At 42.2% G+C, this 26,677-nt stretch overlaps 1 protein-coding gene across 1 annotated transcript in view; it reads left to right on the forward strand.

Moving 5' to 3' along the window:
- INTS10 (integrator complex subunit 10) overlaps window positions 1-22,078 on the forward strand; it is a 40,024-nt gene extending 17,946 nt beyond the window's left edge. Inside the window, exons 10-16 of the mRNA XM_011979621.1 lie at window positions 1,802-1,884; window positions 2,927-3,079; window positions 7,110-7,218; window positions 12,955-13,034; window positions 14,191-14,353; window positions 15,768-15,861; window positions 21,661-22,078. Of these exons, the coding sequence (XP_011835011.1) occupies window positions 1,802-1,884; window positions 2,927-3,079; window positions 7,110-7,218; window positions 12,955-13,034; window positions 14,191-14,353; window positions 15,768-15,861; window positions 21,661-21,817 (839 nt within the window). The 3' untranslated portion in view covers window positions 21,818-22,078. The remainder of the gene's footprint in view (window positions 1-1,801; window positions 1,885-2,926; window positions 3,080-7,109; window positions 7,219-12,954; window positions 13,035-14,190; window positions 14,354-15,767; window positions 15,862-21,660) is intronic.
- Window positions 22,079-26,677: the final 4,599 nt, after the last annotated feature.

The following is a 26,677-nucleotide window of genomic DNA, read 5'->3' on the forward strand; positions in this document are numbered from 1 at the left end:
AAAAAAAAATTAATTTTCAAAGCTAAATTGTTAAATTCAAAAAAATTGTATGTATGTGGTATCCTTTGATATAAAATTCATATCATGGGCAAAACTGGCAGCAATAATATGGTTCCATATATGACTATATTTATAACTGAATTAACCACGTTCTCCACATTCTTTAAGCAGAGTTCAGACGATGAAGACTGTTCGGCGAAAGGAAGAAATCGTCACATTGTAGTCAATAAAGCCGAACTTGCTAACTCCATTGAAGTGTTAGAAAGCTTTAAATTGGCCAGGGAGAGCTGGGAGTTGCTCTATTCCCTAGAATTCCTTGACAAAGGTAAGAAAGCACATGTCATTGGTGCTGTTTAATGTTTTATATAAAATCATTATGCTACTTGAAATATCAGGTCACTCATGGCAAATTAAGTTGATTATAGTAGTTCATGCATTTTTTTTTTTTTTCTTGTTTTGAGATGGAGTCTCACTCTTTTTCACCCAGGCCGGAGTACAATGGCGTGATCTTGGCTCACCTCAACCTGCGCCTCCTGGGTTCAAACAATTCTCCTGCCTCAGCCTCCCTAGTAGCTGGGATTACAGGTGTGTGCCACCATGCCTGGCTAATTTTTTGTATTTTTAGTAGAGACGGGGTTTCTCTATGTTGATCAGACTGTTCTTAAACTCCTGACCACGTAATCTGCCTGCCTCAGCCTCCCAAACTGCTGAGATTACAGGCATGAGCCACCATGCCTGGCCATATTGCTGTTTTTATCTGCATTAACTCCATTGTCTTGAAAAACTCAAAATCCAAAAACTATAGGAAGCCTATTTTCCTTTGAGTATGCTGGGTATTTTGACATTGCTTAGAAATCACTAACTGTTTGCTAACTAAGGTATTCTTACTACACTCTGGAATCGGGGCCCCTTATTTTACTTTTAGCCCGTGGACATTCATCCCCTGGCTGCAGTCATGTGTCATACAGAGCCCTTGGCCAGATGTGCTGTGTCATCTTTTCTAAGTAAACTTAGCACTGTTCAGTTTCTCTTTGTTACATGTGGGATTGTGAACACATATGTGACAATTCTAGAGGGGATCTTTCCTTTAGTTAGAAATTGATTTTTTAAAAAATGAATAAAACCTTTTAGTGTCATTGTATGTTTGTTATTTTAATTAGGTCAAAATAAAATGGGCCAGGCAAGATGGCTCATGCCTGTAATCCCAGCGCTTTGGGAAGCTGAGGCAGGTGGATTTGAGCTCAGGAGTCAGAGACCAACCTGGGCAATATGGCAAAAACCCGTCTCTATAAAAAAACAAAAACAAAAACAAAAATTGGCCAAGTATGGTGGCATGTGCCTGTAATCCTAGCTATTCAGGAGGCTGAGGTAGGAGGACTGCTTGAGCCCGGAAGGTCGAGGCTGCAGTGACCCATGTTAGGGCCACTGTACTATCAGCCTGGGCGACAGGGAGAATGTCTCTAAAAATAAGATAAAATAAAAATAAAATGGGACCTTGTTTTGGGGAAAGCAAAGTAGTTTAAAAGATAAATGAGAAAATACATGAAAAGCACGTTAAATAGTTCTTGGTACCTGGTATGTGCTCAGTAAGTTGTTAGCGTCTGCAAAATATTGCTTGTGTATTACTGATAAGTGTTGTGTGTTTCTTCTCTACTTGAAATTCTAGAGCAGTATTTTAGAAATCAAAGTCAAACTTGCTATGCATTTTTGGTAGTTTGTCTCTGTTCTCTTACTGGATTTGTTTGTTTTCTGCGTCTGCGCTACATATATTTGGTAAATTTGTTCTTGACTTCTCACTCAGAATTTACAAGGATTTGCTTGGCCTGGAAGACGGATACTTGGCTTTGGTTAAGAATCTTCCTCACCGATATGATCATCTATCAGGTAGCTTATTACACATATTTTAGGTACCTGTGTCTGTACAGGATGGCTATGGTGGCAAACCAGCTTTCCCTTGCAGAATGCGTCATGTTCCCTCTTGGGCTAGTCTACTGCCTGCTGACACCTGTTCTGTCTTCAGTGGCTGAGGGGGTATGGTCCATTTTCCTTTCAAAACAACTCTGGGCCGGGTGCCGTGGCTCACGCCTGCAATCCCAGCACTTTGGGAGGTCGAGGTGGGAGGATTGCTTGAGCCCAGGAGTTCAAGACCAGTCCTGGCAGCATAGTGAGACCCTGTCTCTACAAAATAAAAAACTTAGCCAAGTGTGGTGGCATGTGCCTATAGTTCCAGCTACTCAGGAGGCTGAGGCGGGAGGATCACTTGAGCCCAGGAAGTCAAGACTGCATTGAGCTATGATAGCATCACTGCACTCTGGCCTGGGTGACAGTGAGACCTTATATCAAAAAGAAAACGAAACAAACACTTCAAAATGACAAGCCTGTACCTTCTGTGTTACTTTTGGTATATCCAATCACACCTCTCTGTTACTTTTCGGTAAAAGAGGATTACTTCTCACCCTCCTTCTCTCTCTGCTGGTGGAGTCTGCCTGGCTGTACTGTTCTCCAGCATCTTAGACCTAGAACCGAGAGAGTCGATAATTCACGAATGAGGTGTTGTTGGAATGGGCAGGTTGCTGCTTCCATCCTTCATAAAGTGGTGCTTGTAGTGAAATATTTCTAAAGAAATGTTATATCCAGAATGTGCTGGGTCAAAGGGCTTGGTTATTTTCTTTAGTCTTAAGACCTAAGACCAGAAAGAAAAATCTCCATCCTTATAAAGTACCGCCATAAAGAACTCTCACCTGGCTTTAATTAAGTTGATTTGGTTCTATTGCCAAGTCTCCATTTCTTCCTCAGATGAGGGAACCAAGCTACCATCTTTGTAAGTTGCTTGTTCGTTGCTTCATGAACTCTGTTAAGGGCATTTTTTAAATTTATTTTTTTAATGGCGATGTTTTTCCCCTCCTTTCTATTCCATCTTTCTTAGGGTCAATATAAAAAGGCGATAGCCAGCCTGCATCACTTAGCAGCTCTCCAGGGATCCATTTCTCAGCCACAGATCACAGGGCAGGGGACCCTGGAGCATCAGAGGGCACTCATCCAGCTGGCAACGTGCCACTTTGCGCTAGGGGAGTACAGGGTGAGTACTGCACACATGCTGGCTGCAGGTACACGGGGCCACCTGGGCTTTCTCCTTTCCTAGCGTGGCTTTTCATTCAGTGCACGTTTGTTTCAATTTGATCATTCTGCCTAGACTTACTACTTAATCTGCTAGTGAATATCACAATGATTTTGTTTTACTTAATTTTCTCTTTACCACAGCTTCCCTGAAATAAGGCATCAGTACGTTTTAAGTTTCTTGTTCATTGTTCCATTTGTTGGAGGATTTTTCTTTTTATTATTTTTCTTTTTATTATTATTACACTCTTGCCTGTTCCATTGTACTTGGAAAAACAAGGCCATTATTAAGTGGGAAATGGAAGATTTATATTTAGCTTACTCAAATCTCAGATTCTCTCTTTATATGGTAATAACATGCCAGGCGCGGTGGCTCATGCCTATAATCCCAGGACTTTGGGAGGCTGAGGCTGGCAGATCACCTGAGGTCAGGAGTTCGAGACCAGCCTGGCCAACGTGGTGAAACCCCGTCTCTATTAAAATACAAAAATGAGTTGGGTGTAGTGGCGGGCACCTGTAATGCCATCTACTTGGGAGGCTGAAGCAGGAGAATCACTTGAACCTGGGAGGAAGAGGTTGCAGTGAGCCAAGATTGCACCACTGCACTCCAGCCTGGGCGACAGAGCGAGACTCTGTCTCAAAAAAAATAAATAAATAAAATAAATGGTGATAACACCTGATAGGGGTATTGCAGGAGCAGAGTTATAAATGAGTGTGTTTCCTCCAGGAGGTTTTGAGCCCTTCCTACTACAGGGTGGTGACTGTGTTTTTATCTTTGGACTCTCATGACACCTACCACAGTACAATAAGTGTTGGAATTCAATTAAAATGATAACCACGTTGTTGTGTATTCAAGGACTGTATAAACTCAAGGCCACAGCATAACACAACAAACTGATTTCTTCTCACCTCTCTAGATGTTGTTGATCACTTTGTGATTATAAACCCTAAATTTTTTGTAACTTGAACTCTGAAATATGATTATTAATTTGTCCTGATGATCTTTAGAAAGGAACAGTTGGAGAATGTGTAGAGCATTCAAAATTGAAAATGCTTTTCCACCATTATTTATATAATTATCCATCAGTTACTTAACTCTAAGTTTTAATTAACTCCTTTTAAGAACTTAAAAGGCAGCACGTATTTACACCGACATACGTATCTCACGTAGAATTAGCTATACCGCCTACTACTTCATTGTAGTAGGCAATATAAACTACTAAACAAGACAGACTGGTCTAGATTAAACAAGACAGACTCATTCCCTTTGAGGGCTTAGTTCCAGCCTCTGAGTTTATCACTATTAGACCTATGGGTAATGTCGGACTTCCTGCCTTCGTGTCTTTAGCCCAGACTCAATATGTCCAGATGTAAGTGTCCTTAGTTCTCTGGCTGTCTTAGTCTGCTTGGGTTGCTATAACCAAATACCAAAAAGTGGGAGGCTTGTAAACAAAAGGAGTTTATTTCTCATAGTTCTGGAGGCTGGGAAGTGCGAGGTCAAGGCGTCAGCAGATTCAGTGTCTGGTGAGGTCCCATTTGCTAGTTCATAGAAGGGACAAGAGCGCACTCGAGAATCTCTCTGATAAGGGCACAAATCCCATTCATGAGGGTTTTGCTCTCATCATCCACTCACCTCCCAAAGGCTCTCCCTCCTGATGCCCTCACATTGGGGGTTAGGTTTCAACTTACAAATTTCGGTGGGAACATAGACATTCAGACCATAGTACTGGCCCTTAGACACAAAACTTTCAAGTCTTTGTGGACTCCTACTCTAGCAAATCCTTTTGATTCTTCCAGTGTGATAATAATCTCTTTGCTATATTACCTTGTATTTCTATTGTCACCACCCAAATCCATGCCTTTTAACTAAGTTTTTGGCCTATGACCCTTTTTCCAACCCTATAAAATTATGGTCACTGCTTTCTAAAATACTGCTTTCATCATTCCACTTAATTGAAGTGTTGGCTTTCTTGGTGCCCAGTGTTGAACCCTGCTGTTGGCTGGGGAGTAGAAGCAGGGTGTGGGGAATATGGGATCCCTGCATTCAGGGCCATATGGTTTGAGTTAGGGAAAAAAGTGTATTTGTATAAGACAATGAAAAAAATCAAATATTAGTTGGTAGTCCTCAGTCATAGACACAATAGACATTCGGGGAAGGGCATTTTCTTTGTTGGGTCCAAAGAGTCAAGGAAAGATTTATAGAAAAGATTGGCTGGAGATGGGCATCGAAGGATGGCAGCTCATAGCTCTGGAGTACAAGTCCTGGCCAGCTCTGTGACATTGGCAGGTTACCTTACTCGGGCCTATCCAACTCTAGAGTTCAACTTTTCAACTACCAGGCTGCCCATCTCTCTAAACTAGAGCTTCACAACCCTGTGGGCCTAGGTGGGTTCTAGAGGTGCCAATATATGGATCCTGCAGCCTTTGGGGCAGTCAGCCATGACCTAGGGCTGCTGGGGCCACCCAAAGTCAATTGCTGCCAACCCTGAACAGCCACACACAAATTACTTTCAGGGTATGCCACAACATGAAAAGGGTTGGGAAGCATGGGTTTAAATCCCCACTTCTGAGAGTTCAACAGTGAGAACACTTGGACACAGGGAGGGGAACATCACACACTAGGGCCTGTCAGGGGGTCGGGGGCAAGGAGAGGGAGAGCGTTAGGACAAATACCTAATGCATGCAGGACTTAAAACCTAGATGATGGGTTGATGGGTGCAGCAAACCACCAAGACACATATTTTTATTTATTTATTTTTTTTTGAGACAGAGTCTCGCTCTGTTGCCCAGGCTGGAGTGCAGTGGCCGGATCTCAGCTCACTGCAAGCTCCGTCTCCTGGGTTTATGCCATTCTCCTGCCTCAGCCTCCCGAGTAGCTGGAACTACAGGCGCCCGCCACCACGCCCAGCCAGTTTTGTGTATTTTTTAGTAGAGACGGGGTTTCACCATGTTAGTCAGGATGGTCTCGATCTCCTGACCTCGGGATCCGCCCGTCTCGGCCTCCCAAAGTGCTGGGATTACAGGCTTGAGCCACCGCGCCCGGCCCACCAAGACACATATATACGTAACAAATCTACACGTCCGGCACACGTATCCCAGAACTTAAAATTAAAAAAAAAAATTACCCAGAGACCCAAAGATGTCTCTGGCCTTTTGCATAAAACAAAACAAAACAAAAAAAGCTCCACTTCCTCCTCTGGAAAATAGAGAACAAAAGGGTTTGCTTGACACAGATAGAAGACTCACTGCATGGAATCTGATTGTTGTTAGGAGAATTTGAGTGGATAGAGGGGGAACGGTGATGCGGACTGTCTGGATCAAGGCCAGCCTGCACAGAGGCACTCGAGGCTCCTCTCCACTAGCACCGCATCCGTCCAGTGTCTCATCTCTGTCCTAGACCAAACCTCTGGCCCTCAAGTAAATCACCTGAACCCACACATAGCCCTTCCCCGTGTCTTTCTCTCCTGCTTGAAAGGCCTCCTTTCTGCATTCCAAATCCTCTATTTAAGGCTTAGGTCAAGATAACCTTCCTGCCTGAAGCTTTTCCTGCTAGTTTCTCCTGTGTGTATTTTCTCCTGCATTTTAACTTATGCTGTCTATCATACCCCTTAGACCTCTGCTACATGTTTTCTGGGTTAGTTTTTCTATGCAGTGAGTTAGTATCTTTCAGGCAGGGACATCTTTCTTTTGGCTGCTGTAATGCTGTTGAACACCTCAGTATTTAATGCTTGGTTAATTTTTAAGTTTTGTTTTTTAATAGCAAAGAATGGGTTATTGTTCCCTCAAAGGTCTAGTACATAGATTTGAGTCTTATTGTTTACTCTTTCTGTATTGACTGCTGAGCAGTGGTAATGATCACATAAAGAGGCAGAAATACAGACCTCCATGGACACACTGCCTGATTGTATGCTGCAAATATTTTGGTCCTTTGTTTATTTGATTTCAGTTCAGAAAGCTTCAAGTTAGTTCCTTTTTGGTCTTTTCCGCTTTAGATGACATGTGAAAAAGTCCTTGATCTGATGTGCTACATGGTACTACCCATTCAAGATGGAGGCAAATCCCAGGAGGAACCCTCAAAAGTAAAGCCCAAATTCAGAAAAGGTACAGTGACATGTTTTATTATTATTTTGTAAAAATAGCTTTAGAAAGCCAGGCACGGTGGCTCACACTTGTAATCTCAGCTATTCAGAAGTCAAGGCGAGAGGATAGCTTGAGACCAGGAGTTTGAGACCAGCCTGGGCAACGTAGTGAGACCCCATCTCTTAAAAAAATTTAAAAAGAAAAGAAAAATAGTTTTAGGACCCAAGGCTGAACAATGTTTTACAGTTCCTAATGAGATAATACTGCTGCAGGGCTTGCCAAATTGTATAAAACGTTAATCCCTTTCCACGTTTTTCCTTGGCTCTGATTTCATGAGCAGCTGTAAATGTCTTTCTTCCAAAGCTCTCTTCACTTCCTGAGTTTTTTATCTCTTTGACAAATTTCAGTGAACTCTCTTTTCCTATCTTTACAATTCTAGAAAAATGTGTAGATGATTAATGAGGAGGTATCTGTCAGCACATCCCTCTGAAACCACTCTGAGCTTCAGCTCAAGCTTCATGTTGCTTGAAAAATGAAACGTACAACTGATCTAAGTTGCTTAGAAAAAGATTCATAAATTAAACCTGAAGAAAAAGTTGGAAAAAGATACATAAATTGAACCTGAAGAAAATAGATGACAGGAAAGAATAATGCTAAGAGCAGAAATCAATGAAATAGAGAACATTAATAAAACTAGAAGTTTTCTTTGAAAAATATTATAAAACTGATAACCCCCTAACAAGATCGATCAGAAGGAAGGTGAACATAAATTACCAATATCAGAAATGAAAAAGGGAATGTCACTACAAATCCTACTGCAATCAAAAGGACAGTAAAAGAATACATTATGAAAAACTTTATACCAATAAATTCAACAACTTGAATGAAATGAAAAAGTTTCTTAAACACAATTTACCTAAATTGACACAAAAAAGAAATAGAAAATCAGAATGTTCTGCCAGGAATGGTGGCTCATGCCTGTAATCCCAGCATTTTGGGAAGCCAAGGAGGGTAGATCATTTGAGCCTAGAAGTTCGAGACCAGTGTGGGCAACATGGTGAAACCCCATCTCTACTAAAAATATAAAAATTAGCCAGAGGTGGTGGTACACACCTGTAGTCTCAGCTACTCAGGAGGCTGAGGTAGGAGAAGCATTTGAACCTGAGAGGCAGAGGTTGCAATGAGCCGAAATCACACCACTGCACTCTAGCCTGGGCAACACAACCAGACTCTGGAAGAAAAAAAGAAAAGAAAGAAAGAAAGAAAGAAAGAAAAATCAGAATGTTCCCTTAGCTATTAAAGAAATTAAATTTGTTATCAAAAACCTTCCACAAAGAATTCAGGTTCAAATGGCTTCACTGGTGAATTCTATCAAGAATTTCGGAAGAAATAGTGCCAATTCTACACAAACTCTTATCAGAAAATAGAGGAAGAGTCCCAATTCATTTTTAAAGGCTGACACAGTAACCCTGATAGTAAAACCAAACAAGAGTATCACAAGAGAAGAACTTGAAAGGCCAGAATCCATCATGAACTATAATAGGTGTCAAATCATTAACAAAATATTAGCAAACTGAATACAGCAATATAGAAGGACAATCTATTATGACCAAGTATACTAGGAATGCATAGGCATTTGAACATACAGAAATCAGCGGCCGGGCGCGTTGGCACATGCCTGTAATCACAGCACGTTGGGAGGCCGAGTTGGGAGGATCACGAGGTCAGGAGATCGAGACCATCCTGGCTAATGTGGTGGAACCCCATCTCTACTAAGAAATACAAAAAAGTAGACGGGCATGGTGGCAGGCGCCTGTAATCCCAGCTACTCTGGGGGCTGAGGCACGGGAATCGCTTGAATCTGGGAGGTGAAGGTTGCAGTGAACTGAGATTGCACCACTACACTCCAGCCTGGGCTACAGAGCGAGACTCTGTCTTAAAAAAAAACAAAAACAAACAAACAAACAAAAAAATCGTGTAATTCACTCCATTGGCAGATAGAAGGAGAAAATCATGACTGTGTTAATAGATGCATACAGAATTCAATATCACTTCAGGATAACAAAAATCTTAGCAAACTAGGAATAGAAGGAAACTATTTTTTAACATCAAACTTAACCATGAAATATTGAATGCTTTCCCCCACTAAGATTAGAAACAATACAAGGATGTCTGCCCTCACCACTTCTGTTCAATAATCTGGAGATTCTAGGCAGTACAGCAGGCAGGAAAAGTGAATAAAGGCATAAAGATTTGACAAATACGACTACCTTTATTCACAGTTACATATTTTGGCCAGGCATGGTGGCTGATGCCTGTAATCCCAGCACTTTAAGAGGCTGAGGCAGGAGGATTGCTTGAGCCCAGGAGCCCAAACCAGCGTGGGCAACAAAGTGAGATCCCATCTCTACAAAACATTTAAAAATCAGCCAGACTTAGTGGTGTGAACCTGTAGTTCCAGCTACTCTAGAGGCTGAGGCAGGAGGATCGCTTGAGCTCAGGAGGTCAAGGCTGTGGTGAGCTATGATTGCGTCACTGCACTCCAGCCTGGGCGACAGAGAAAGATTTCTCTGTCTCAAAAAACAAAAACAAAAAAACTAACATAGTTACATATTTGGCTGTGTAGAAAACTTGAGGGAATCTCCACAAATTCCCAAGGCTGGGCACAGTGGCTCACGCCTCTAATCCCAACACTTTGGGAGGCCGAGGCAGGTGGACCACTTGAGGCTAGGAGTTTGAGATAAGCCTGGCCAACATGGTGAAACCCCATTTCTACTAAAAACACAAAAATAAGCCAGGTGTAGTGGCACACGCCTTTAATCCCAGTTACTCAGGAGGTTGAGGTGGGAGAATCACTTGAATCTGGGAGGTGGAGGTTTCAGTGAGCCAAGATTACACCACTGCGCTCCAGCCTAGGCGACACAGTGAGAGCCTGTCTCAAAAAAAATAAAAGTTCCAAGACATTTTAGTGTATAAAAAATCAATTCAATTTGTATGTTATTAATAAGCAATTACAAAATGAATTTTTTAAGATACTGTTTCTAATAGCATCATAAAAACATGAAATTCTTAGAGGTAAATTTAATGGAAGATATGCAAAACCTCCACTTTGAATATCACAAAATATTTCTGGGAAAAATTAAAGATTTTTGAAAATGGACAGATCATGTTTCCAGATCAGAAGATTCAATATTATTATGGTGCCATTTCTCCCCAAATGTATCTGTAGATTCAATGCAATTTCAACCAAAATTACGGTAGACTTTATGGTTTTTGGAGGTTTTTTGCTAGAAGTTCACAAAGTGATTCTAAAATGTAAGTGGAAATACTATATAATCTAGAATAGTCAAAAGTTTTAAAAAAGACACACCTAAGTGACTTATACTACATAATAACAAGACTTAATATACAAGCATAATAATCAAGACAGAGTTGACAAAATATTGACATAGGAATGGAGAATCCAGAAATAGACCTGCATAGATTTGATCAAATGATTTTCAGTGAAGGCATCAAAGTAATTCAATAGGGAAAGGAAAGACTTTTCAACCAGTGGTGCTGGAGCAGATTACTTTGTGTATGTTTGAAGTTTTCTACAACAAATTGTTTAAAAAAAAAAAAAATCTAGCCCAGACTTCTTCAAAAATTAAGTATTTCTGCAGAACAGAAAGTTTCTGGTTGAAACTCATGACCCTGTAGATGAAGACTCACAGCTTGAGAAACACTAAGGTGTACAACTAGGAGGCAAGGTATATAATTAGGTAACGACATGTTCAACTTGGTAATGCTAAGTTAGCTTCCAGAGTGGTTGCATGACTTTATATACCTTCCAGAAACTGATTAGGTGGATAAGACTGACCTAGCTGACTTCAAGACTTATTTTAAAGCTTTAGTAATTAAGATAGGGTAGCAATGACACAGGGGTTGACCAGTGGAACAGCATAGAAAACTGAGAAATAGATGACATTAAAATTCAGTGAGGGAAGAATGAATTTATTCAGTAAGTGGTACTAGAACAATTTTTTATTCAAATGTAAAAAACGACAATAAAAAATTGAGATCCCCTCCTTCACACTACATAGACATCCTGTAAATTTTAAGGTTGAAGTGTGACAGCAAAAACTCCAAAACTTCTAAACTTTTAGAAGAAAATTTAAAAATAGAAAGATTAGTAAATTTGATCACATTAAAATTAAAATACTAATAAAGGCTATTACAATCAAAGTGAAAAGATAAGCCACAGATTGCCAGAAAATTGTCTATCACACAAAATCAGCAAAAACTTAGTATCCAGAGTTTTGAAAGAGCTCCTCCAGACCAATAGGAAGCAATTATCCAATCCCCATAGAAAAACAGGCAAAGGACAGGAACAACAGATTCAGAGGAGCAGAAATCCACATGGCCAAAAACTGTTTGGAAAGATTCTCAGCCTTTTGTCATATGGGCAATTCTGAATAAAACAATAAGCTACCATTTCACACACATCAGAATGCAAAAACTGAAGAGGCAATGACTGTTAGGATGTGAAGGAACACAGTGCCAGGTGCTTCTGGGAGGGGTGTAAAGTCATGCAACCATTCTGGAAACCAACTTCACATAACCAAGTTGAACATGTCATTACCTAATTATTAAATGTACCTCACCTCCTAGTTGTTACCTTAGATTAGTGTTTTTCAAGCTATGAGTCTTCATTTACTGGGTCGTGAGTTTCAACCAGAAATTTTCTTTTTTAATGAGATAGAATTTAATAATATTTTTAAAAGACATCTCAGATAAGAAGAGAGACTATTATTTCATGCACCTTTTGTTTTGGATATATCACATTATGTAAGTACGTGTGTAAAGGATCCCATGTGAAAAAATATATTTATTTCTTGCTATCTTGCCTCTGAGCAGAGAAAGATAACAGACATACAGAACACAGACCAAAAAGGGAAGATCGGGATCTTGCTTTGAAAGCTGTTGCTTAAAGTTATTTCCACAAATGTATGAGAATATGTAAGAATGTATATTTATCATTGGAATAGTGAAAAATTGGAAATGTCAATATCCACTGTAAAAAGAATGGATGCATCAATTACGGCATATGTAGACAACAGAATACTATATAACACTGAAAATGAATGAACTGGAGCTACATGTATTGATATTGATCAGTTAATAAACCTGAACCACATGAAGTTCAGTAAAAAAGCAATTTGCAGAAGGATACATACAAAATGACACCATTTATACAGTAGACCGAAAGCACACAGGACAATCCATTGTTTCCTATGTGTGTAACAGTCATAGGAATGACAACCACTGCCTTCAGAAGTATGGCTACCTCTGGGATGGAGAGAATGGGGTCAGAGAAGGATACACAATAGGCTTTAACTGATTTTGTGATTATTGATATTAGAAATGTTTAAAATTAAAATATTACCATTTCTTGAAGCTGAGTGGTGAGCACACCAGTGTGTATCATATTCTCTGTATATAATTTGCTGTATATTTGAAATGTTTTCTCATAAAAAGTATTGAAGCAAGTTTAGGAAAGAATATTGATAAATGAAATCCAGAGACCATCAAAAGCCAGTTTCACCATCACAAAGTATAATTGTGTTTCAACTATATTTGAAATCGTATGACTGTTGCATATTCTTTGTTTTTGTTTTTTTTTTTTTTATTTAAAGAAAGCATCTTAAACAGTTGCTTTTCAAAGCTGTTTTCTCTGATCATAATGTGCATTAACCTAAAATTGTGGACTTCTGTTAGGTTCGGATCTCAAGCTCCTGCCATGTACCAGCAAGGCTATCATGCCATACTGCCTGCATTTAATGTTAGCCTGTTTTAAGGTAAGCTCAAAGTTGATTAGCTTGAAAAAAATTTAATTTCAAATATTATTCTCATGACTTGAGAACTTGAGAGCCTTGTTAAGGATTGTTATTTTAGTACTTTCCAGAGCGGCCCAAACAGTTAGAAAAGCACATGGGCTAGTAATTAACAAATCTTTATTAAATAATGACTGCGCTAGGCAAAGAGAAGTCAGAAGTTCTCCCCGTCCTCGAAAAGTGTAATAGTAGGACAGATATGCAAATAACCTTGACTGTTGTAGTGTTTGGTAAATATTTTATCAATATAAATACATTAGCTACAAAGAAAGGGAATACAAATTGCGGTTGGGTTCACGGAGGGATAATGAGTTTGTCATTGTAAAGACGTGCTAGATGAAGCACGTTAGGCGTAGAGATAAACACCAGTAACAGCCCAACAGTTGAGAAAGTTCCAGGACTTGAAAGAACACCAAGGCCCTTGGCTGCAGGTAGAGCCCAGCCTTAGAGCAGGGAGGCTTCATTGTTTCTAGAAGGTTTGTCGGCCAGAGAGTAAAACACTGGCACTCCACTTCAGTGCAGTAACTCCCAAACTTAACTCATCATCCATTTCACTTAGGGCAACAAAAATAATTTAAAGTGTGATTTTATGCATAACCGCTCATTTGAAACAAAAACTCTTGTGACCATTTCTCTAGTTCACACTTCTGCTTATTTCCTTATGGCTCATCGCCTTTCCTTCTCCCCAATCCCATGTTCTCTGCAAACAGTTCTCTCCTAGATGGCCTCTTGCCCACCTTCTGCTCCCATCTGCTCCCCTTCAAAGAAATCTCCAGATTTATTTCTCTGTTACACAGGATCAGTCAAAGTTCTCTACCCCTGATTCCCATATGCAAAAGCTTCAGGCCCACCTATGTCCGACTCCCACCTACACACACTGCCAGCGGCTGTGCACAGCCCAGAGGGAGCCTGAGGCTTCTTTGGTTAGAATCCACCTTCCTTAGAAGGCCGCTGTGATGTTTACCAGCCATTTCGTTTTGCCTTTGTTTCCTTCTTACTCTAATAACCTTTATCACACATTTGCATAGACAGCATGTTTTTGGAAAGTGATGTTTGGTGTATTTCAGATTACCCTGTGACTTCCCTTTCCTTCTCTCTTGTATAAATCTTTGTCTTGCAGCTCAGAGCTTTCACAGACAACAGAGACGACATGGCATTGGGGCATGTGATTGTGTTGCTTCAGCAAGAGTGGCCACGGGGCGAGAATCTTTTCCTGAAAGCTGTCAATAAAATTTGCCAACAAGGAAATTTCCAATACGAGAATTTTTTCAATTACGTTACAAGTATCCTTTTTTCTTGTTTAAGCATAACACATTCTGATTTTCTGTAGAATGAATACATGATACAAAAAGAACGTATTCTTCCGGATAGAAATAATGATTTTTACTATTTTGCAGCGAAGAGAAGGAATGGGGATTAAAACCGGGGCTGTGGCAGTTGATCTTGTGAAAGTCGTAAAAGACGTGATTCAAGGAATTGGGAATCTTACCGCCTTCTTCCATTTTCCACTGCTAGCTGACTTCTCAGAAGGTAGCCAAAATGCCTCCAGTAATAGCCTACAGGTTGCTGATAGGTCCGGCTTGCCTGGTTTAGCCATGGAATATAATACTAATAGTTCCTCTTCTTCCATCTATCAAAAGAATGCCTTCTGTGGCCTCTGGGGACAGTGGCTGTGCCCTCTGATCACTTGTTAGGGCACCCTGCCACAACTGTCTTACCTACCAATGAGTACCCACCAGAGATGCTGCAAGCACAGTAGCTGCTTCTGACATTAGGTAATGCTTTTATTTCACACTGTTTATTAGAGAAAGATCTTTGAATTAAAGGTTAGTTATCAATTTGGGTGTTTTTACTTCATTGCTTATCTTGTTACATTATTTCTGAATCACAAGGAATATAAATGATCTTCTTGTTCAGGTGCTCAGGGCAATAGTTTTTATTTTTATTTTGTTTTTTTAGAGTCAGGGTCTTGCTGTGTCACCCAGGCTGGAGTGTAGTGGTGCGATCGTAGCTCACTGCAGTCTCAAACTCCTGGGCTCAAGAGACCCTCCTGCCTCAGCCTTCTGAGTAGCTAGGACTGCAGGTGTGCACTACCATGCCAGGCCAAAGTAATAGTTTTTAACCTTTTTTGGGACAGATATCTTTTGAGAATCTGATGAAAATTACATAATTAGAAAATTACGTAATTAGAAAATTACATAATTAGAACATAACTAGAAAAATGCATACATGAATGTCATTGACATACTGCATAAAATTTGGGTGACTCACAGACGCTTCCTCCTCTGATGCATCTAAAGATCCTTGCACCCTAGCTATGAAGAAGTCATCACTTTATTTTTATGAATTTTATGTTCTGTAACACCAAACAATCCTCCCTACTCTCACCACCTCTTTCATTTCTTATTAAGAAAACAAAAAGATTTCGCTCTTGTGATCATGTAGTATTAATTATCATCGATATGGAAAACATGTTGCCCTCATGCCCTTTAGCCTGGCACATCTCCTGCCAAGAGTTATCTGTGCAAGGGAGCTTGGTGGGTATAAGAATGAGGTTTTGGAATCTGGGGTCAAATACAGAGTCTGCAGTTAGTGGGGTGGCAATGGGCACGTTACTCAACTGCCGGGAACCCATTTCCTCATCAGAGAGAACTGGCACCTGTTTTTACCTGTGGTTAACCTGAATCTGGCCTGCAGATATTGATATGCTGGAGGAATTTGCCTACTTGAGAACTCAGGAAGGTGGGAAAATTCATCTGGAATTACTACCCAATCAAGGAATGCTGATCAAGTAAGCATGCTCTCTTTTGCTCTTCCACGCTGAGTGCTCACCTTTTGTGTCTTTGTATGAAGTATTTGTAAATGTCTATACCTATCAAAACTTTAATGCAAAGGACTTTGAACCTGGTCTCTGTTTTGACAGTCAGTTTGATTCTGGGTTATCTTTTGAAAAAGTTGCATTTCCTTAACTACATTTCTTAAAACACTTTGCTTAAATTGGGGTATTTTTGTCACATTTGCAACTTTTTCACTGGACAAAAGTCTCATTCATGGTATCTTTTCCTTTCAAAAATTTATAGGGTGATTCTATAAGTTTCTGATTAGTCACAGAGTGGCTTTAATTAAGAACAGCTGTGTGGCCAGGCGTGGTGGCTCACACCTGTAATCTCAGCACTTTTGGAGGCCAAGGCGGGCAGATCACCTAAGACCAGGAGTTCAGGACCAGCCTGGCCAACATAGTGAAACCCTGTCTCTACTAAAAATACAAAAAAAAAAAAATTATCCGGGTGTGGCGGTGGGCGCCTATAATCCCAGCTACTTGGGAGGCTGAGGCAGGAGAACTGCTTGAACTCAGGGGGCGGAGGCTGCAGTGAGCCAAGGTCGCGCCATTGCACTCCAGCCTGGGCGACAAGAGCGAAACTCTATCTCAAAAAAAAAAAAAACAGCTGTGCTTAATTAAAATTGTGCTGGGTTAGAAAAATTCTTTAGGAAAAACTACAGACTTTTTATTTATAAACGACCTATGAAGCCCTCCTATGCAATCCTCATTACTTACACAACACAAAGTATTAATAGCCAGGTGTAGTCCCTCTAAGAACACACCTGTCCCAAGAAATGATGGTGGGAGTGGTTGGTCTCCACCATACTCCCCTGAACCCACAAGATGTTACTAAAATTCCAGGTTGGCCCAGATGAAAATGCCAAATTAGTGACCATTTATGATTTTTAAATAGCTCATAAATCTTGCTTCTCTCCTTCAATCCTCATTGTAGTTTCGGTAATATATCCTCTCTGCTGTAAATGCCACGTGTAGTTTTATTTTCATACTTCCTCCTTTGCTTCCTGCACATTCAGTGTGTCTGTAAGTCAGTGTTAGAATTTCTGCAAGAGACTGAATCCTGAATGAGAAGAAAGTACTGCTGAAACTAAAAACATTTTTCTTTTTCCCTCAATGATGGAATAAACTAGTTTTCAGTTGTTGAAAGCAAAACTCCACATCTTGTTCTATCTTGATAGTCTTAGAAATGCCGAGGGAAAGAAGTAAGAAATGTTCATTTGAGATTTCTGTAACCTCAGTAATTTGCTGTATAGCAAACATTTCTTTTTATGTCTAGCAAGAATAGGGTCTTGTGGAATCCATTCTCAAGAATGGAAAGATTAAGTGTTTTTTTCCCCTTCATGTTATAAGTGTTATTAAATTATAAACTTTTAGAATAAAAGGACAATGCTCTTTTTAAAAATATACAAGACCTTTCTGCATTGGGTTGCTTAAGCAGGATGGACAAGGACTGGCATCTTCCCATCCCCATTTACTTTTCTAAGATCATGAATCGAAACTATGGGAAGAATAACTCTGTTGTTCAAAATATTCTTAACAGTGTTTGGGGATAAAGATTACCTTTGGATACGGAAGCCCAGGTAACCCCTTTTGATTTGTGATTTGTTTTCTAGACTTTGAAACTGGATATACAAATACAGCCCGAATCAAGCTTTTTAGTTAATTCCCATCAGCAGTCACCTTATGAGTTAATACAGAGACAGCCAGAGTGGAACCAAAGTCTGTGTACATAGGATTAAACCTACGGATGATTATCACTTTACCTAGATAATGCGTAACTATTAGTGCAGGTGTGAGAGACGGATTGTCAAAAAATCAACAGTTGAACCTCAGACTTCATTGTACTGAACCTTTCTTCTTTTACCAGTTTTTACTGAGCTGAAGAGTGACATAAGTCCATGTGGAGGAACCCTAGGATGGGGAATGAGAGCAAGGGAGTGTTGGGTACCAGCTAGTATCACAGGGAAGAGTGTTTGGAGCTGTTTGTGTAAAGGATACCCATCATGCACTTCTAACTAGTGAGGGATAACTCCAGGCTCTGCCACCTTGATCAATATGACCGTTAATTTCTTGTAACTTTCTAGAGAAGACAAGCCTCTTAGGAAGGCTGCAGTTTCATCAGTTTGGAAGCAGGAATAGGGATTATTCCGTAGTGATCTGACCGTTTAGGGATTTGCCCAGAGTCTTCACTGTGTGAATCTCAAGGTTAATTACTTATGCCTAAATTAACATGGTAGAAAGCACACTGCTTAAGGCAGAGAGCTCCTCCTCACCGAGGAATGGTTGGACTCTTCATTAAACAATCTCAATTCCTTTTCCCTTTGGGTTCCAAACAAGTTCTCTGAAGCCATTACAGACCTTTTGGGTGGTCCCTCCAGACGAGTGGCAGAGATGTTGTGAGCAGTGTACACTTCTCCCCGGGGGTAAGGCTGTGAGTCTGCCCTAGCTGTGGCATCTGGGATGCAAGCAGGTACAGTACCAACACTGAAGGCACCCGGTGCTTCACTCGAAGGAGGGAGAAGCTCTTACTCTGTTATACAGACCTTTTGCTCTTAAGTATTTTAAAATAGAGAAATGTTTCTGTGCTGATTAATGCAGTATCCTAGTTGTATTAGAGTGGATTAAAATGGAAAACAATGTCCTACTTATACTCTGAATAGGGTGGATAATAATGTTCTATGAGGTGATCACCAGCTAATATACTAAATCTTTGTTGTTACAGAATTCTGCACAGCCATGGGTCCCGGACTCTTACTTTCCCCCATCTGTTCTCAATATGTTTTTGAAATTCAAACTCACCCTTTTTTTTTTTTTTTAATCAAAAACATTGCCAGACCATTTAGTCCTCTTGGAAGGGCCTCTCCGGTGGGGCTTCAATCCTGTTAAAGATGGTTACCAGACATCACCAGGTTGAATGCTGGGACTGGTGTACCGTGAGAAGAGTGGAAAGTAAAGAGGCTGGCTTTGAAAATGTGTCTTCTCAAAGGCTGCCCCTACTCCCTGTTGCCATTCAGCTGCATTCCATCGTCCTCTTCCTCACTGGTCGCTTTTTATACCACCTCCAAAGGGGGCTGAGCTCTGGGACCAGGAACTGAGACGCCTCTGGACACGCACCAGCAGCAGCGGGTGCAGTGAGGGCTGGCTAGCTTCTCCCCAGTCTCCTTAAACACCCAGCCACGGCCAGGGGCTTGTTGAGGTTAACGAGTTTCTGTTTAGTCTGCTTCCAGTCTTGTGTATTTTCTCTGGAGTGTTGTTTTTGCAGTGCAGGGTGAGTCGGTGTGGGTGTTTGAATGCTGCTGTTTGCTGTTTTTTAAAGGCCTTCTAGCCCTCCCATGGGGTTGCTGCAGCAGGAATTCTTACCTGTGCTTCAGCCCAGCATACAGACTGCTGACAGGTACCAAGTGGAATAAACGCCCGCTCATAGTGTGCTGTTTGTCAACATGTTCACTGCCCATGGTTCTCAGCTCTTTGTTCCTCAGTGCTCTTTTTCATGCTTTCTTTATTTTTTAATTTGTTCTGCATTTTGGCAAACCATCTGGTTGTAATATTGTAACATTTCTTATTTTTTCCATAAGTTGCCAGTGTGTTTGTGTTCGATTTAAAAATCATTATGGATCTAGAAAAAAAATGAAAGCTATTTGAAACTGTATTCAATTACGTGCACATTAGCTTAGGTGCACTATGATTCTCTTTTGATAAAACGTTAAGGCTTTTGGTCATATACATTTAAGGATGCTGACATTTATTTTAAGTACATTTTTACTTGTGGATATTCATACGAGTGACCAGTCGTAATGGTCATATTAGCAATTAGTTGCCTGGTATCTAAATAGGCACTAATATGGTTTTTTTCCTGCTACTGATGTTTTTTGAGACCTTACCTTTCTGAATTGAAAATATTTGATAGGCTAAAATGCCACATTTATTAGCTGGTTTATCCTATTCTTAAACCACAAAAGCTTACTCATTCTCTTTTTCATCATAGTGGCTCTAATAGAAATATAATTGAATTGTGCCACTCTTTATATATGGAGATAATACAACTGGACCCTGATTGGCAGAATGTAGCATTTAGTTATATTTTTAGTGGTATTAAAAGCAGGGTTTATTAGCCAGGCCTGGTGGCATGTGCCTGTAATCCCAGCTGCTCGGGAGGCTGAGGCACAAGAATTGCTTGAACCCAGGAGGCAGAGGTTACAGTGAGCTGAGATCATGCCACTACACTTCAGCCTGGGTGACAGAGCAAGATGCCATCTAAAAAAAGAAAAAAAAAAGGAGGGTTTCCCCTTTAGCTAACTGTCTGCAAATGCCAGTAACTTCCACATGGTCAGAGGGTCAGCCCCGATTTGAGGCTGCAGCCTGGGACCCAGACGAGCAGTATCTCAGGGCAGCGTAAAATGGTTTGCATCTATCCCAGTGGGACCTCACTGACGCTATGTCCTAACTACTGAGCTACCCACCCAGACCTGACGAGAGACAGTCACAAAGAACTGCGCATTAACCCCACGGCCCTGCTGTTTTCCTCTGTAGATCTTTAAAACATCCACGGGCATTAGAAGGTTCTGTAATAGCTTTACTTATCTAACAAAGCTGGATTTTTTTTTTTCATCTGTCGTTTTACAACTTGGTGACTCCTGTTGTCCATATTTGATATGATAATTAATACAAGTTTTTCAAAACAGAAACATTTTAGAGTAATTTCAACACTTTTATCTTGCCCAGAACATAAAAAGTCTTCAGTTTCAATCCTTATAACTTTGTGTGAGGGAAATTAGCAGCAGGGTGGGAAACAGAGGTGACTTTTATTTGTCTGAGTCTACCAAATTGCTGAACTAGTAGGTACAACTCCCTTCCTCTTAACTGAGCTGACTGATTTTTGCTAGATTTTTCTTTTCCTTTCTTCATTTTGTTTCTTCTGTTTCCTGGGATTTCATGTGTGATTTCTTTTTCTAAAGTACAACTTTTGGGGCGTAGTTAGAGACCTTTTTTGCCTGTGTCCCCACCACCCCTTCCACACATGTGCAGGTCTCCCCTGAGCGCCCGGACAGCATAGGACCACGCAGTCCACTGCCTCTGCCCCTCAGAGATTCTGCCTCTCTCTCCCGACCTGTGCCACATTCTCGTGTCAGGACCCCAGTTCCCCCTGCGTTTTCTCCAACATATGAGAGTCTAGATGGGCACGGCATTTAGAGGAGCTGCCCTGTTCTGGTGTCCTGGGGAGAGAGATGTGCTCGTGACCCAGCTATGCAGGAGCCCTGAACCTTTCTGGGAGCACCAGCTGCGGGGGCCATGGTGGGAGCTCACTTGGGTGATTGGCTCATTCAGGTCTCCCTCCTCCTTGCTGCTGCCTCTGGAGGGTCTGCTGGCCTGGCTGGACACGAGCTCTTTGTAGCCAGTATGGACTGGACACCATTTGGCCCTAAGTAACTGAATTGTGTACCAGTCAGCAGTAGGGATGCATAACACCAGAGTTTCATTGATTCAAAGGCAAAGCAGGTGGCATTTCACTGAACAGTTAAATGTTTGAAATAACCTTTTATAGAGTGGGAAAGATGTCTGTCTAGTTTTAAGTCTTTCTGAAAAGGAATGGGCTGGAATGTTTGGTTGGTTGCAGCTATTCTTGTGTTCTTTTTAAAATATCTTAACTTATACTTAGATATGGGGCAGGCTCTATTCCTAGCCAAGTAGCAGCGATCAGTGATGCCAGTGCTAACCCCTGGTCTCTGTCTGTTTCCCTATTGCTGACCTCAGGCACCACACGGTAACTCGAGGCATCACCAAAGGCGTGAAGGAGGACTTTCGCCTGGCCATGGAGCGCCAGGTCTCCCGCTGTGGAGAGAATCTGATGGTGGTTCTGCACAGATTCTGCATTAACGAGAAGATCTTGCTCCTTCAGACTCTGACCTGAGTGGAGACCTGTCCACCAGACACAGCTCGGGCCTGTGTGATTTTAGGAGAAGATACCCAGCAGTGATTGACGTGGCACCCAGCCACGGTCACTGTTGCTGTTACAAAGAAGAAAACCAGCTGAGTTCTAACTCCTTGGTTGCTTAAAAGTAGTTCCCAAGAGTCTGAGAAGCTATCTCTATTTTTAAGAGTCATTTTTTGTAATTTTTGTAAAACAAAGACCCAATCTGTTTTGTAAATAAAAATCATCCTAAAATTTGAAGTTTTTAAACATTTCTTTTGATTCTTATGAGTTTTTGAACAGGGGTGCATTTTTCTTCTTTTCTAAGCATATAGCAAGGGGGAAAATCCAGCATAATTGAAGTGAGTAATGAATTTGACTAATACAGATACTTAAAAGACATATGTCTTCCATGATCTTAAGATTTTATTTTTCATAGTTAGGCTTTGGTCAGTATTACATGTCAACATAATATTAGACGTTTTCATTCAGGTGGTCTGTTTTTTAGAAACAAGGTCTCACTCTACACCCAGGTTAGAGTGCAGTGGCACGATCCTCACTCACTGCAGCCTCAAACTCCTGGCCTCAAGCAATCCTCCTGCCTCAGCCTCCCAAGTAGCTGGGACTACAAGCATACACCACCATGCCCAGCCATTTGTTTTTAATTTTATGTGGAGACAGGGTCTCACCATGTTACCCAGGCTGGTCTCAAACATCTGGCCTCCAGCAGTCCTCCCACCTCAGCCTCTGAAAGTGTTGGGACAACAGGCACGAACCACCATACCTAGCCTCATTCGGGAAGTTTTAACACCAAAAACATTTATGTAAAAATGAACTTGAGCCTGACCTCTCCCCACTGACAGTCCCCTGAAGGAGAGGTGCTCAGGGCTGCTGAAAAAGCCCAGGACAGGAAGTGGAGGTGAGAGGCGAGGTGAGCCGAGCAGCCTCCCCACTGCTGTTTGGCCCCAGGAAGGCCCTGCTGCTGTGCCAGGGTGGCCCACTGGTTTCTACCCAGGGGTTTTGGAGCCAGGTGGCCTTGTGTGGCTTTGCATCCTGGCTTTGCCCTGCCCTTTACTTGCTATGTGACCGTGGACAAGGTAACTTCTGTGTGCGTCAAGCTCTTTGTCTGAAAACGGAGCTGAATGGTCCTCCCCTCGCTGGTTGTTGGGAGGATGAAATGTTGCTCCCTGTGAAATGCTTGGGAGGGGGCCTTGAGTGTAGTTAGTGCTGGCCAATATTAGCTATTAGGCTAGATTTTCTTTTTAGTTAGACTAATTTTATTTTCCTTTTGCTCTTCATGAAATAATATAGCAAACGTCAATAAAATGTGTTTCAAGGGAGTATTTAAGAATGAAAGAGCTAAGAAGTTTTGCAGTTACTCTGTAAAAGGTCTTAGAAATCTTTTCTAAATAAAGATCCTTTTTATAGCTATATTAAAATCAATAAGATGTTTAAGAGACATCTGATCTCAAAAATATCAACTAGCTTGTTTTGCGGTGTTTATTAGTGTAATATGAGTTTATTACAGATATATAAGCAATCCTTTTTTTAATCATGGGATGTGCTGTCACCTAAAACCTCCCAAATTAAACACTCTCACCTTTTGGTTTTCTAACACTGTATTAGGGTTCTCCAGAGGGACAGAACTATTGGATCGATGTATATATGAAAGGGAGTTTGTTAAGGAGAATTAGCTCACATGATCAGAAGGTGAAGCTCCACAGCAGGCCGTCTGCAAGCCGAGGAAGAAGGAAGCCCGCAGTGGCTCAGTCCAAGTCCAAAAGCCTCAAAAGCGGGGAGGCCAACAGTGCAGCCTTCAGTCTGTGACCAAAGACCCAACAGCCCATGACCAACCACTGGTGTAAGTCCAAGAGTTCAAAGGCCGGACAACCTGGAGTCTGACGTCCAAAGGCAGGAAGTATCCCGCACAGGAGAAAGAGAAAATCCAGAAGACTCAGCAAGCCAGCTTATCCCACCTTCCGCCTACTTTGTTCTAGCCTCGCTGGTGCCTACCCAGCTTGAGGGTGGGTCTTTCTCTCCCGATCCACTGACTCAGATGTTAATCTCCTCTGGCAACAGCCTCACAGACACACCCAGAAACACCGCCAGCTATCTAGGCATCCTTCAACGCAACCAAGTTGACACCTAATATTAACCATCACGAACAGCTTCCTCAGCTCAGTGTTTGGGGGCAGTGCACATCACAACAAGACTTTCCGATACTAGCTATAAAAGGAGTAACCATCTTTTTAAAAATGCAGTGGTGCCACTTCTCTGTGAAGAGGCTGTAGAGAAAGGGTCACAGAATAAAATGGAAACTCAGACTGAGTTTGCAGAAAAGGAAGGAGCTGGCAGAAAACTGCAGACCTCTTGGCACATAATGGCTCCATCCAAATCACTGCACTAAGAGACCTGACCAAACTCTAGCTTGGCTACCAGCGGCTTAAGGTCATGACCCCAGTCCCGCTTAAAACGCCTGCCTGAGAAAGCCCCATGCCACCAAAATTCATTCCAGACCAAACCAGGTGATAGGCAGATAGGCCCCCCGGACTCTCTCTTAGAATAGTTACTTTAGAGAGGTTGCAATTATACATTCTTTGCCCTTTGAGATGCAAAGCGACCACCCAGAGCTGTTTTCTCAAGAACCCAAGAGCCGGCTTTTTGAAATCCATTCAGGGAGACAACTCTTGCTCCCAGTCCCTGTGGGAGGGAACATTTGAGCTGGGTTTACACCACGGGAACATTTAGACTCCTACAGGAGATGTACTGTTGCCATGGCAATCCTGCTCCCTAACAAAGGAACTGCAGGCTCAGGCTTTTGGTGTCTGCTTGTCTGAGTAACCAATGGGGCAAAGTTACCATCGGGGTGACCTTAAGGCAGGAAGAAGATAGAGCGGTGCATAGGAGGCGTGACTGACCTTGGATATCTCGTCCCAGACATTCCCCTCCCAGGGCAGCGCGGTGCACCCTGGGTGCACGGCATCCTCCTCCTGCGCTTAGGTCCATCTGCGTATAGAGTCCCTACTGGGAAAAGGGGCACTGCCAGAAAGAGGCACCCACCCCTCGCTCGTCAGCAAACTCAGGTTCCTGGGGAAACTGATGTTAGTTTGTAAAAGACCCGCCTCTGGATTTCCTAAGCAGCAGAACGGCTCCCTGGCTGCAATCCATTGAAAGTCAGTCCTGGACACCAGGGTTTGTCCACCCACGTGGAGTCTCCAAGCATCTGTGCATCTATCCCTCTCAATCCCCAGGACTTCGGACCCAGAGCCACACTGTGGGGCGGCAGTGATCAGGTAGCCTCCTGGCAACCCAACTCAATGCGCTGCCTCCTCGTCACCCTGCCAGGATGCACCCTGGGCTAGGACAAAGTTGGGGAGTGGTGGGGACAGCAGAGATGGATGGATAGCCCCTGCATCCTCAGGGTTGACCAGCAGTCTGCCAGGCTTGGTCTCTCTTCTGTAGCCCATCCGCCCCCAAAGACTCACATCGATGGGCCCCTGCCTGCCTTAGGCCAGGGATCCCCATTAGACTCTAGCCGAGGGACAGCCCATTGAGACAGTGGACTAGCTCAAGACCTCGAGCTGCTGGGTCGACCAGTTGTCCAGCTCCCGCCTTAGACGAGAGGCCAGGGCCAACCTAGGTAGGGGCCCACAGGGACCCAGACTGGCAGCGGGGACAAAGCAGAGAATCACTCCTCAGGTGGGTTGGGCCCAAGGTTTATGGGAAAAATGTTATTGTTATTAGAAATATTTATCTGTAAATATGAAATCACATAAATTGTAATACAGTCTTCTATAACATGAAATATAAATTGTAGAGGTTATAAATGATAAGTTCATGTGAAAAACAAATAAACATGTGAACAGTTATTTTTATTTTTTTAGAGACAGGGTCTTGCTCCGTCGCCCAGAGTAACAGTCACCCTGGAGTGCAGTGGCGCGACCATGGCTCACTGCAGCCTCCTGTCCTTAAGCGATCCTCCCGCCTCAGCTTCTGAGTAGCTGGGACCATTGGCACATGCCATCACGGCCGACTAATTTTAAAATTTTTTATAGAGACGGGGTTTCACCATGTTGCCCAGGCTGGTCTCGAACTCCTGGACTCAAGAGAACTGGCCACCTCCGCCTCTCAAAGTGCTAGGATTACAGGCGTGAGCCACTACGCCAGGCCTGAAGTTATTTTTTTCACTGTCACTCATCATGATTGTAACTATCTCTGTTATTATGATTATTTGTTGTCAAAGCTACAGCAATAAACATGCTGAGTACAGCTCTCTGTCCACAAAGGGGTCCCACCCATGGGAGAAAATGGAGGAGGGGTTCAGGGCTCAGAATGTCCAACCGTGCAGGGCACTGCTGTCCCCCACCCACAGCTGACCCTGGCCCAGGGACCTCTGGAAAAAAAAGTGTTGAGGCCTCCCTGGACTGTGGGGGTTGGCCCCCTCCAACCCAGCTCCAAGGTGGAGGCCAGGGCCACGCCGGGCAGTCTCCGCCAGCCCTGGGCCAAGAAATGCAACTCAAAGTGAGTAGAGCCGTGGCCGGGTGCTCCCACCACCTGCGATGGCTTCTGTGGACACAAGACTTTTGCATCCCTTGCCAGGAACAAGCTGGCGACTGCTTTTATGTTATCCGTGAATGTCAACTAGATGGTGAGACCTGACCCTGGTAAAATGGGGGTGGGAATGGGCTGGGGCTGGTGCAAAAGGGCAGCTAGAGGGTTAAAACTGAGATTCAGTCCTCGGATGCACGGTGTAGGCTGGGGTGTCAGGTGTGGGAGCAACTCACAAGGTTTATAGTAATGAGAATATTTTTTGTTATTTATAAATATAATTATAATTATTAATACATATATAATTATATA

Source organism: Mandrillus leucophaeus, unplaced genomic scaffold (assembly GCF_000951045.1).
Source record: "Mandrillus leucophaeus isolate KB7577 unplaced genomic scaffold, Mleu.le_1.0 Scaffold204, whole genome shotgun sequence".
Taxonomy (NCBI): domain Eukaryota; kingdom Metazoa; phylum Chordata; class Mammalia; order Primates; family Cercopithecidae; genus Mandrillus; species Mandrillus leucophaeus.